This window comes from Mastigoproctus giganteus, chromosome 8 (genome assembly GCF_048544385.1).
Source record: "Mastigoproctus giganteus isolate SK-2022 chromosome 8, ASM4854438v1, whole genome shotgun sequence".
In the NCBI taxonomy this organism is placed as follows: domain Eukaryota; kingdom Metazoa; phylum Arthropoda; class Arachnida; order Uropygi; family Thelyphonidae; genus Mastigoproctus; species Mastigoproctus giganteus.
Window position 1 is genome coordinate 219,031,784 of NC_143582.1, and position 13,512 is coordinate 219,045,295.

The 13,512-nt window shown below is 36.5% G+C and overlaps 2 protein-coding genes across 2 annotated transcripts in view; one reads left to right on the forward strand and one right to left on the reverse strand.

Moving 5' to 3' along the window:
• LOC150082303 (small ribosomal subunit protein eS7-like) overlaps window positions 1–2,691 on the forward strand; it is a 42,535-nt gene extending 39,844 nt beyond the window's left edge. The window contains exons 5-6 of the mRNA XM_090380126.1: window positions 809–959; window positions 2,567–2,691. Coding sequence (XP_090236252.1) covers window positions 809–959; window positions 2,567–2,644 — 229 coding nt within the window. The 3' untranslated portion in view covers window positions 2,645–2,691. The remainder of the gene's footprint in view (window positions 1–808; window positions 960–2,566) is intronic.
• Window positions 2,692–10,338: 7,647 nt separating this feature from the next.
• lobo (coiled-coil domain-containing protein lost boys) overlaps window positions 10,339–13,512 on the reverse strand; it is an 87,384-nt gene continuing 84,210 nt past the window's right edge. The window contains exon 15 of the mRNA XM_090380482.1: window positions 10,339–10,450. Within this exon, the coding sequence (XP_090236608.1) occupies window positions 10,339–10,450 (112 nt within the window). The remainder of the gene's footprint in view (window positions 10,451–13,512) is intronic.

Below are 13,512 nucleotides of genomic sequence, written 5' to 3' on the forward strand. Positions count from 1 at the left end.
TACAATAAAAGATGCAAACATAATTACCGCTTGCATTACGCATCCTAAGTTGTTTTTTTTTTTTTTTTTAATATAACTTTAAATATAAAGCACCACTTTAGTCTACATATTTCTCTTCAAATTTTTTCAGTGAATACCCTCAGGTAGCACATGGAATATGTTCATCATCCTACCCACACACTTGTGTGGAAAATGCCTGCATTCAAATCCTGTAAGTGATACAAGGAATTTTCATTGTCCCCCACCTTACAATATGGCCGAGTTATTCAGTTAGACAAGGTTTGCATGGTTTTCAAAAGGCTGGGATTTTTGGGCAGCAGCAGCAGCAGACAGATTGCAGAATACACAATTTACAGACAATATATAGTCACCTCAGTTGCTTTGCCACTTAATATGCATCTCCCCCCCCAATAATTTTCAGTGTGCATGTTTGGCTAATGAAAAACCCAACTTTCCTTGTCAGTAGACACTCTCCTAAGACCAGTTAACTCAGTCACAGTGTGGATCACAAAAACATTATTCACATCTTGGTGGAATTCAAAGCTAGGACAGTGATCATAAGCATTGTGCCAACTTTGAGGTGTGTGTTTGTTACAATTCCCAATAAATAAAATTATGAATCTTATGAACATGTCTATCAGACCTTAGGTGTCTAGAATTTTAAAATGATGTTATCATATTGAAGACCAAAGTATAATTACTAAAAAACAGTTGATTTGAAATTAGTGTTTAACTGAAAATGATGCTATCTTTGTAAATGAATTTTAGCTGTATTAGTAATTTGTGACTTTGACTAACAAAATTTCAGCCGAACATTGACATCCGTTCATGATGCAATCTTAGAAGATCTAGTATATCCAGCAGAAATTGTAGGAAAAAGAATACGTATAAGATCAGGCGGGTCACGCATAACTAAAGTTCATCTTGATAAGAACCAGCAGACTAATATTGAACATAAAGTAAGTATAGCTTTATTGATTTAATTAATTTTGCTTCTGTGATGAATATGACAATCCAACCCTTACTTGATACATGGAGAATGATATATTCTGAGAAGCATTTCCAACACTATATACTAGTTATCAATTAGCTATATTAATCCAAAATTCATAAATGGAATTTTTATTTTATTAATTATACAAACTGGTATTTCTGATGTATTATACACTGAAAAACTATCAATGTCCATACATTAGAAATCTATGATCATGATATATTTTTTTTTTCTCTCAGACATTCATGAACACATTAACCATCTTGGAAGGCTTATTATAGTGCTCTGGCAACCAAAAATTAAAAAAAAAATAATAATAATAAATAAATATTGAATTTAAAATAAATGTTAAAATTATGAATGTGAATTTTAGTATTCCTCCACTATGATCTGTGCTATAGGTTTGTTTTGTTTATACTAAAATCCAGTGATTGACTTTAATATCCCCATGGAGAAATGCTGGTGAAAGCATTTCTTTAGTGGACAGCAGAACTGAAAGCATAAAGAGTTGGAGAATTTTCAGATTTAAAAAAATCAGACCTTTGCATTTTCAGATGACTGTTCAACTGAATTTTCATAAAATGGTTCTGTGAATGCTGTAAGAAGATGGATATGATGAACATGTATATCTCAAAGACAACCACCTGTTTCAGGTGATCGTGAATGTCTTATTAATTGTACATGACGAAGTCCCCAGGCTCTTACTTTGTTATTTGAGTAAAATCAAGATTAGTACTAGTATTAATAAAGGTAAATCAGCCTTTAAATAGTAGTGGGGGGAATTGGCATGCGCTTGTTTACCTTAACAAGATTAGGGAGTCGTCCCCCCCCCCTTCCCATTTGTTTACCCTTTGACTAAAAGAGAATCCAGTCTATAGCAGTTTAAGTGCTTGTTGCGTGTTTAAATTGCTACATCAACACACACATCTGAGAATAATTTTTTAGGTTGTTTTTATTGCATTGCACCTTAATGTATTTTAATGCACTGCACAGTGTTTCCTGCAGTTCCAGTATAAACTCCAACAGGATTATGCTCTAAAAAGAAGCATTCTCCAGTAATCTAAATAAGATTCTGACCAAAAGGTTTTCCAAGTTTGAATCATGACTGCGAGAGGCCAGTTCTTGAAATGCAATTCAGCATATTCTTCAAATTCTGCTTTTGTTAGATTATTTTTTCTAATTTCATTTCTTAGGTCTAAATCTTTTATTACTTCACTAATACAAGATTGCCGACCAGGCTGGCCAGGTGGGTAAAGTGCCTGCCTGGCAACCCAAAGGTCGCGGGTTCGAATCCTGCCTCTGGCTTGGATCAAAGTACTGCAAAAACCTTGGGAGGTGCACTATGGCCACAGAAGCCGATGTGCCAACAACTACAAAAAAAAAAAAAAAAAAAAACACTAATACAAGATCTTTTCTAAAAGACAAAGCTTTAAGCTCTTGAGTGACTAGTTACCTATACAATTATTCACATCAGCAGTGATGTTTATATTTCATCATTAGATACGTATATTATCTTTTAATTGTTATTTTTTTTGTTTATTGTTACACTCATTTTTAATTTTTCTTTTACAGATTGACATTTTTACAGCTGTATACAAGACACTTACGGGAAAAGAAGTTGTATTTCAATTTCCTGAACCATTGTATTAAAGTGATAAGCACAATAATTATTGGAATAAAAAAAACTTGAATGTGAATTCCTTTTTTTGATAATCATCTTAATGGAAAATTTTTTCTTGTTGGTTAAGAAAGCTATCCATGTGTTAATCATTATTTGACACCCTCCATCATATATGATCCCAAAAAAATTATACAAACTGAAGGACTCCACCTGCCACCTATGATAACATCACAATATTTCTGTAAAGAAAAAGAAAGCAGAGAGAATGGCTTCCTATAGTACATGTTGTAAGCAGTAAGAAACTATATTAAAATATCTTACCTACCATGGAAAACAATTTTCAAATGAAAAATTCAGGAAAAGGCTTTTCAGTATATCATTATAATATGAAAAAAATTAACATTTTCTAATCAATTTTAATTCTCATATTACCAAGTTTACTGAGCATGTGTGGGTTCACAGTAGTGAGGTTTTCCACTGATTGATTTTGTGTAATTTAAAAAAGAAAATTGTAAAAATGAAAACCTCACCTAAATGATACTTTGACCTGATTTGCTAAAGATTGAAGACAAATTAGTTCCAAAAAAATCAAATCAGAAATTTAGGGGAGGGGGGAGAACTTGATTATTAACTTTTTAATGCAGTAATATTCTTTATCTCTACTGTGGCGAAAGAACTCTGTTTTTTGCAGGATACATCTTAAAATTTCAAATTTGCGAGAAACAAGTTTCAGTAATACTTCTTACTGAATATACAGTAATACTTATTACATGATATGGCATACATAAATACAATGTATGCCATACCTGACCATGTTCAGCACGTCAGTGTTATGTTATAGACAAGGTTATTTGGTTTATGGAATACACACGGTTGTACTCACTTGATTACTGTTATAATTTATCCTTAATTGCAAGACAATAAAAAAAGAAGGGGAATAAGATTTCACATTAATCTTTCGCACATTGCCTTCACAATAACACATTTTTCCTTTGAAGGTTTCAATTGTTAAAACCATGTATAACTAGCGATGTCAGAGAAAAGAGAACTTCCAAGTGGATACATTATCAGAAATTTGAATATTCACTAGGTTAACAAATTAAAGTTGGAATAGTGAGAATATTCCTCCACTTTTAATAAATTTTATACCGCATTAAACAAGCAGGAAATGTATAACATTATGTCTGCTAAAGCATAAATATGGAATGGACAATAACTAATTGGTCTGGACAGTATTTTAGTATTAGTAGTGGCGGATGATACAAGGAAGCAGGCTTATAGCATCAGCCAAAAAACAAACACTACCCATTTGAATCTCTCCATTGACACCAGATGGTAGTTACAATAATCAATCACACTCTGACTGAAAGCAAATTTTCTCAACATATATCCTACAATCATCCTTTTCTCAATTTAAATATATATCCCCACATGTTATGTCATCTGAGCAAGATTCAGGGATTGAGTAAATTAAACGAGGATGGCATCCTAACGATGCCATCCTCATTTGATTTACTCAATCTCTAAAATCTTTGCTGGTAAGAGTACTCCCTTTGTGTCCCTGACTAATCTTGTTGCTCTTCTGCACATGTTCCAACTGATCCCTTTGTGTCCCTGACTAATCTTGTTGCTCTTCTGCACATGTTCCAACTGATCCACATCCTTCAGAAAAAGACAGTACTCTATGGAAAACTGAAGGGGAGTAGACTGAAAAGGCCTATTTCAGCTACTGTTTTGCTAAAGGGAGAGGGGCAGTATTCATATTGAAAGGAGGTAAGAACTTCCTTTATATTGGTTTTAACTACTTGTGTGAGGAGCTGAAGTGAAAAAAACATTCTGAAGATTGGCTAAACTTTCAAGTTTTTGAAACTTGAAAGAGCAATTTTGAACATTTAAATGCTATGGGAATGCAATTTCAATGTTTAGTTTAAATGTATTGCATATTAGTCTGTGAGATATTTTCTGTGATATGAAAACTATTTACATAAATATTAGACTGCTATTAACAATTGAATATAAACATCAGTCTAGTTTTTCAGGTTACTGATATCAAGTGTAAATAGATGGCATTACACTGATTATGCCAGCACAGAAGGAAAACAACTTCCATAATCATCAATAGCCATGGCTGCTGCGGAATTTTACGATGTTGCAGTGGTTGCAACGTTGGACCACAAAAGGTTAATGGTTGAAATTAAGTTCTCAAGCATCACAGATCAGAAATGCATATTTTGTACATTCTGATTGTTTCCAAATTGAATAAAACAAACAATTTTCACTTCAAAAATGTATTTATGAGAAAAAAAAGTTGCAGTAAACTTTCTCAGGAAGCTAACAACCAGAGTTCCTTTTTCAAAGGAACTCGGGTTGTTATTAGTTTAGTACCTTCTAAAAACAAACAAAAGATGTGTGTTTAAATAACCAATAAAAGGATATATGGTATTTTAGAAGTCAGAGTTACTGTTCAAAGTAAAGTATTGAGACATGGTGCCATTGTTTTGTTAAAGCTTTTCTGATTCAGAATTTGAATGAGATGAATGCCAATTTTTGGTGGTAACATGGGTCTAAATAATAATAATAATAAAATGATCTGATATAAAGAATGGACAGAAATAAATGTTTTTTAAGATTGCATTTAACAAGAGATTTCTGCAGATATTTTGGATGTTGTTTTCTCTGTCCACCAACAACAAAATAGAAAATAAATGAGTTCAAAGTAAAAGCAAATCAAAAGTAAATATATGTTTAGCTATTTGAATGAAAAGTTTTGTGAATATTTTGCTCTGGGAAGAAATACTGCTGTTGAAATGTTGGTCCCGAGTATAGAATTTCAGCCAAATGTTATAATCAAAAGCCAACTAAGTGGGACTTCGCGTATTTCTTTTAGCTAACTCAGAAACAGGTTATGCGCCATACTTTGGAAGGCATACTACTGACAGTTTGATAAGGCTCTTACCTCGAGGAACAAGCCTCATCTCATACAAAAACTGCTTCACAGGATTTCATTTATTGAGTAACCGATTTTACACTAGTATCCAACTAGCAGAAAAACTGCATACATAAGACACTGTTGTAGAAAACAAAAAGGGTTACCATTAGAAATGAAGACCACAAAGAAAATTGAAAAGGACAAGATTTTCAAAAAGAGGATAAAGCATAGGAAGACACAGGAACTGCATATGCTTTCCTATAATACCAAAACTGAAGTAACAACAGGAAAAGTAAAGAGGGGAAAGGCCAGTCACTATTTGTGAATACACAAAGAAGTATGGGTGTTGGTTGTAGAGAGAATTTACCACTACTCTTCTAGTCATTTCTTTAGTTGAAAATCAATGAAAGGGTGGTTTTTCTGGCTTTTAGGTGTTTCAGCTGTAACCAATTCCATCTCAGTAAAGTGGTAGATCCACTGCAAAACAAACTTCATCACAAGCAGTTTTAAAAGACATTGCCAGCTCAGCTAATTGATGTCAAACGAGAACATTCTTTCTAGAAAAAGGCTATTGAGGTCAGATGTAAAAGACATTGAATGCCCATCTTCATTTTGTGAGAAAGATGAGAATCCAAATAATAATTATTATTTTGTTCTTATTTTAATTAGTGCCAAAAAAAAAACATAGTTACTGTTTTTTTTTTTTTTTTTTTTGTGCAGTAATATCCTCTGTATATATTTATCATTTAATTCAGTTTCTTCTAAATCTGAATTCCAGAGGTTTTTAAACCCAAATTGGATGACAGTGGTTGATAGATGCAACTTCCTTTGTGTGTACTATTAGTTGGAAACAAGAGATGGAAATGTGTACTAGAATATTTTAACACAATTTGTACGTTAATGGAATCATTATTTGAGTTGTACATGAAACAAGCTTGAAAATGTAAATTTACATACATACTCCAGAAGCGTTAGTAGCCTTTTCATTCTCCACCATCCAAAGAGAATTATTTCCTCAATTCTACACAGCATTCAGACTGTTACTCAATTTTGTAAGTTTTAATCTTAACAACAGTATAATTAGCATTAGCATTAGTAGAGGCATATGATGCAAGAAAGCAAGCTTATTCAGCATCAGCCAAAAAAAAAAAAAAAAAAAACCACTACTCCCATTTCACCCCTCCGTTCGTTCGAAATACCTGTCCAGCTGAGCCTTAAATTTATTTAGGCTATCAACTTCAACAACAAGCGATGGGAGTCTATTCCACAAACCAACTGCCCGCTGGCTAAAGGCAAATTTCCGCACATCTATCCGACATCCGTCCTTCCTCAATTTGAATTTATGCCCTCTCAGGTGATTATTCTGAGCAAGAGGAAGAATCCCATCGGCATTGAGCATGCTCAAGCCATTCAAAGCCTTATACACCTCTATCAGATCACCTCGCTGATGCCTAGTCTCCAGGCTCTGTAATTTGCAAAACTTAAGCCTTTCTTCGTAAAAGCAACCCTTTGTTCCATTCACTAATCTTGTTGCCCTTCTCTGTACTCGTTTGAGCAGCTCTACATCCTTCTTGAAATGAGGCCTCCAGACCTGTATACAGTACTCAAGGTGTGGCCTGACCAATGCCTTATACAAGGGAATAATCACATCCTTATCCCTGCTAGAAAAATTCCTGTATATCGTTGACAAGACACCATGAGCTACTCTTGCAGCTCGTCTGCACTGCTCAGAGAACTTCATATCTGCTTGCACAATTACCCCCAGGTCCTTTTCATTCTCTACCACTGTCAGCGTAGTACCACAGAGTTGATACATTGATCTGGGGTTACTGTTTCCCATATGTAGTACTTTACATTTGTCAATGTTAAACTTCATTTGCCACCTCTCAGCCCATCTGCTCAACCTTTCCAGATCCTGTTGCAGCAGCATAGTATCAGTAGTGTCCTTAACAACCCTGCCAACCTTGGTATCGTCTGCAAACTTGGACATTAAGCCTGATACACCATCATCAATATCATTTATAAATACCGAAAACAACAATGGACCCAACACTGAACCCTGAGGAACTCCACTAATAACATTAGTCCACGTTGAGCAGTGTCCATTGATTACCACTCTGTCTTCTGCCACTCAACCATCCCTTTATCCATAGCAGCAATTTGCCTCCAATGCCACACTTCTCCAATTTGTGCAGCAGTCTTCCATGCGCAACAGTATCAAAAGCCTTTCTAAGATCCAAATATATAATATCAAAGTTATTCCCTGCATCCAGTTCTTTTGTGACTACATCATAGTATCCAATCAAATTGGTCAGACAAGACCTGCCCTTAACAAAACCATGCTGTGTCTGAGCTATAACTGAATTCTTGTCCAGATGATCCTGCAGTGCTTCTTTAACCAGTGCCTCCATTAATTTTCCTGGAACCGAAGTTAAACTAACAGGTCTGTAATTACTTGTGTCAGCCTTTGATCCTCCTTTGTGAATTGGGGTTACATTTGCACATCTGCAGTCCATGGGTACCTCCCCTGAGTCCAAAGAAGCTCTCATAATTATGGCAAGGGGTTTGCTTACTTCCTTTGCTGCCTCCTTTAATATAACTGGATAGATCCCATCCACCCCTGGTGCCTTTTTTATGTTTATCCTCAGCAATTTCTCCTCCACTTTCCTCTCAGTTATTAGAAAATAATCTAGCTCACTGCCAATGTTTACTTCACCTACGACATTCCCCTTCCTGAATAACTCCTCATGTGTGAATATAGATGCAAAATACTCGTTTAGATTGTTAGCCACCTGAGCAGGATCCTCAACTGTTGAACCATCAACATCCAGTGGACCAATCTGATTCATCCCTTTCCTTCTTGAGTTTAAATAGGTAAAGAACTCTTTTCTGTTTTTCTTTGCGTCCTTTGCCAAGGATTTCTCATAATCTGCCTTTGCTTGCCTAATCTCCTTTGTGACTTGGTTACAGACCAACTTATATCTATCATAGGCTTCCATGTCACCCATTAATTTGTATGTATCCCATGCATTTTTCTTCTCTGCCATATGTCTCATTAGTTCATCTGACAACCATTTAGGCCTGAACCTTGAACAATATTTCTTGGTTGGTATGTAAAGCCTGGTAGCTTCCAAGATTAGTTCCTTGAATGCTTCCCATTTTGAATTTGCTGTTGGTAACATAATCAGTTGGTCCCACTGTATAGAATTTAAATACTGTCTCAGACCATCATAGTCGCCTTTACGAAAGCAAAAACCCTTCCCTTTGCCTCTGATGGTAGTTACCTCCTTGAGTAAATCCCACTTCAGCACACTGTGATCACTGCCACCCAGTGGTTCCTTTATCTGCAGATTCCTAATGCATGAAGAATCACTACTGATAATCAGATCAAGAGTATTACTCCCTCTAGTTGCCTCCCGAACATGCTGGTGTAGAAAACAATCATCCAATAAATCCACAAAAGCCCTGCTAGTGTGTGAGTGACCAACCCACAAATTCCAGTCAATATCTGGGAAATTAAAATCCCCCATTATAAGACTCTCTGATTTACTGGCCCATTCTATTTCCCTGTACAGTATCTTATTATACTCATCAGAGTCATTAGGCCTATAGCACACTCCTACTCTCAATTTTGATTTACCTATGCTTATGTCACACCAAGCTGACTCGACACTGCCCTGTCCATCAATGTCGACTGGCTTCACTTCCTTGGATTTTATGTGTTTTTTAACTAATAGCATAACCCCTCCTGTCCTGTCTATCGTTTCTATACACATTGTACTCCCCAAATTCCAGTTCTGCATTCCTTATATCTGTGTGACACCACGTCTCTGATATCCCAACAACATCTGCCTTTGATGTTTTGAGCAATACCTCAAATTCATCAAATTTATTTACTAAACTCCTAGCATTGGTGTACACGCAAGTATACCTGCACTTGTTTCTATTCTTAGCTACCCTAACACAACCCATGTGTTTACTTGTATCACAATGACTTCCAGCAGTCTCTGAAATATCCTGCATCTTGTTTTTCAGGCTTCTGCTCATTCCAATAGAAGCAGTGCAAGAATCTCTTTCACCTCTGCCAGTGGCTACTGTTAATCCATTAGTCTTTGTCTCCCCCCAAGCTAGCAGTTTTCCGACCCACCTAACACTGTCTCGATAGCATCAGCAAATATTCTTGCATCCTTTCTATTTAAGTGTATCCCATCCCTGTAGAAGCAATCTCTCCTGTTAACAAGTACATTCCAGGCTGAAAAAAATTCTACCCCTTAATGTAATAGTAATGGTTTAGACAACTGAATTCAGAATCCTCTTTTCTTTAACATGTTCATTGTCACCTACATTTGAGAAAGTGCATTCAGTGTGCTGTAATTTTTGGAGTGTTGAGAAATAACATTCCAAAAATTCCTAAGTATTATATATTCACAGCTGAAAGTTGAATACGTACTTTTGACTAATCTGTAAATCAGAACAAAACTCAAAATTTTATTCTATGTACATAAACTAACCTCAACACAAGCAAAAAACAAATAAAAATGTGTACCATGCTATAAACAAATCATTGATGCTAATAGACCAGAGTTCGGTTGAGCAGTTCATTTCATTTGCCTTTACACCACTCATATTGACTGCCTATATGCTTTATGGTGCAGCACTTTGGATACTGTTGAACATTTATATGCAGCAAACATGTTAAACTTTAAATGTATTTGTGAATATTTTCTTAAAAAAAACAAATCTAGGGAAAATTTTTAATGTATTTCAGTTGATATAAAAGTAAAATAGTCAAACTTAAAAGCTGATGACAGATGTGTTATCATCGTCGGTTGCATCAATTAGTCGGCGGTCAGAATTCAGTTTATTTTCTAGAGATGCATATTTCTGGCATGTGATATCTTGATGTCTGAAAAAAAAAAAAAAAAAAAATAGGATATACTTTATACTTTTTAAACAACTTTGTTTATACTTTATAAACAACTGTTTAAAATGATTAGGCAAATATAAAGTCTAAAAAAGTTTTAAGCCCTACTGATAAAATAAATAGCATGCTTAGATGAAAATCCTTTGCCTTATTTCTGCTGAAGCAAATTCAAGTTTACACCTGCCAGTACAAGAGTTCTTGGCCAACTTTTTCATAGTGCTTCCATGAGTTACCCTGGTATTGCACTGAAAGGACAAAATTCATTGGGTTCCTGGGCAACATGACGCTGTCATCCCTCTTGCTGGTGGACGAACCCACTGTTGGCAGGTGTATAGGTACACTGCATTTATGTAGACAGTATGGATAAACATGAGTTAACTAATTTTGAAAGAGGGATGATGGTGCCCAATGCATGGGTCACTCATTGTTGAAGGTGGTACACAAATTGCACTATCCCTGTTTGACAGTATCAAATACAGCATTTCCAGAACAATATCTCATCATAGACAGTACTGCAGGCAGAGAAAAGTGGTGGATGAATGTTGCCATTGACATCTGTTTCACTCTGTTTCAGCCAACCGGAAAGCGACAGTGGCATGAATCACTGCCGATTTCAACGAGGGAGGCGCCAACCCACCAGAATCCCATTGCTAACACCATCACACAGGACCCTACACCTCAACTGGGCAAAAGAACATCAGCACTGGACCTTGGATGATTGGAGACAGGTCTCCTGTTCCGATGAATCCCATTTCCAGTTATTTTGAGCAGATGGGAGGGTGCATATCTGGTATGCACCCATCGTGTCAACAAGGAACTGTTCAGGTGGACAGTAGGTAATGGCCTGGGGCATGTTCAACTGGCACACATTGGGACCTCTGGTATGTCTAGATGTATTTCTGAATGGTCCAGGTTACATGTCCATCCTTGCAGACCATCTGCATCCCTTCGTGGTCATTGTACGCCCACAGGGCAACAGACTCTTCCTGCAGGACAATGCACCACCCCACAGAGCCATGGTGAGTAGAATATGGTTCTAAGAGCATTCTGCAGATTTTACCACCATGGAATGGCTTCCCCTCCCTGCACATGAACCCTGTGGAGCATCTTTGGGATGCTGTGGAAAGGTCCATTCGAGCTTTGGATCCACCACCCAGGAATGAGATGGAATTATGGACAGCAGTGCAGTAAGCATAGATGGAAATACCTGTGACACGCTTTTGTGTAGTAGTGAACTAACTCGATGCCTCAACGTGACTACCCTTATCCGGGCAAAAGGTGGGTTACTAGGTAGGCATCCAATGATTTCTGTCCACTCAGTGTACACTATGGAGATTAGCTACTTAATTCCCAAAGATTTTGCCTTTCCTAAGCCTCATCCACTTAACTGCATTAGCTAAATCTGCAAAGGGAGCATTAATAAATATTGAAAACAGCAAAGGGTCCAGCACTGAACCCTGGAGGGATTGGCATAGCACAATCATCCTAGCATTTCCAAAGCAGGAAAGGACCTCAAAATTCTTGACAATAACTGACCAGATCTTGAAAAAAATGGTCAATGCTCACCTTGAAGCAAATGACTATTTCAACAAGACAGTGTGGCTTCTGAAGAAACTGGTCCACTATGGATCATTTGAAACAATTAAAAACAGCGATTTGTGATGCATTCATAAAGCGGGAGCACTTAGTATCTGTTTTCTTTGATATGGAAAAGGCTTATGACAACTTGAAGGTATGGTGTTTTAAAAGACTATATCTGGTCTTAGAGATCATCTTTATATTTTTATTACAAATTTTTTTTATCAAAACGACTTCCAGGTTTATGTTAGATCTAGCTTGTCCCAGTTATTTTTCCAAAGGGCTCTCTGTCCTCATTGTTATGCTTTCAACAGTGAACGTGAACTATTAGAGAACAGCTTCCTCCATCAGTAAACAGTACTCTTTATGTCGATGATTTTATTATTTTTTGTCACTCCTACAACATGAGAGGTATTGAACAACTGCAACAAGCAATTGAGCACCTTAGTTCCTGGGCTTTAGCCAATGAGTTTGTAAGTTTTCCTCAAATGACTGAATTTTTGCCACAAATGGAATCTTCACCCTGACACCCTGTACTTGGGCTTGGACAAAATGCAATTCCTGTGGTAGGAGGAAAAAAAAAAATTATTTTTGGGACTTTCTTTGATCAAAAGCTGACTTTCCTCTACCATATCTGTCAGCTCAGGGCAAAATGCAAGAGAGGTCTGAACATGCTCAGTGCTATCTTCTCCAATTATCAGGGAGAAATAGAAGCACATTATCAAACCTTTATTGAGCACTTGTCTGATCTAAACTTGACTATGGTTTGCAAGTATATTCCTCTGCTAGAAATTCTGCTCTCTGATTGCTCAATCCAATCCGGCACACAGCCATCCAATTGCTATAGGGGCATTTTGTACTTTGCCCGTCTGGTCTTTATGTGGAAGCCAATGATTTGCCATTGATCAGCAATTGTCATTACAATATGCCATAAAAATAAAATCCCTGCCAGTCTAACATGGATGTCCGTTTTTGTGCCACGATGGGAAAATATAAGCGTAGAACCACCAATCATCCCTTTGGTATTAGGATTCAAGAGCTAATTCAAGATTTAAACTTTATGTTGAATAATATATTCACATCGGCCAGGCAAATCTTTCCTCCTTGGAATATGTGACTTCCATCTTAGGAGCTGGCTGAAACTTGACACATCTCCATGTATATGTTGGGAACTCTTTGCAGCACAATGAGCTGAATATCCTGACTTCTTGCCAGCATATACAGATGACCTGAAGTCATAAGTGTTTGTGGGATCTGCTTGTGTCTTTCCAAACAAAACTGTCTGTAATTGGATTCCATATGAATATAGTATATACACTGCAGAGTTACATGCAATAGAATTGGCCTTAGACCATATAAAATCCCACCAGTACCAAAGGTGCATGTTATATACTGACTTCCAAAGTGTATTATAGGCCTTATCAGAGATGAGACGCATTTCTCATCTCGTTTTGTGTCAGGTACAG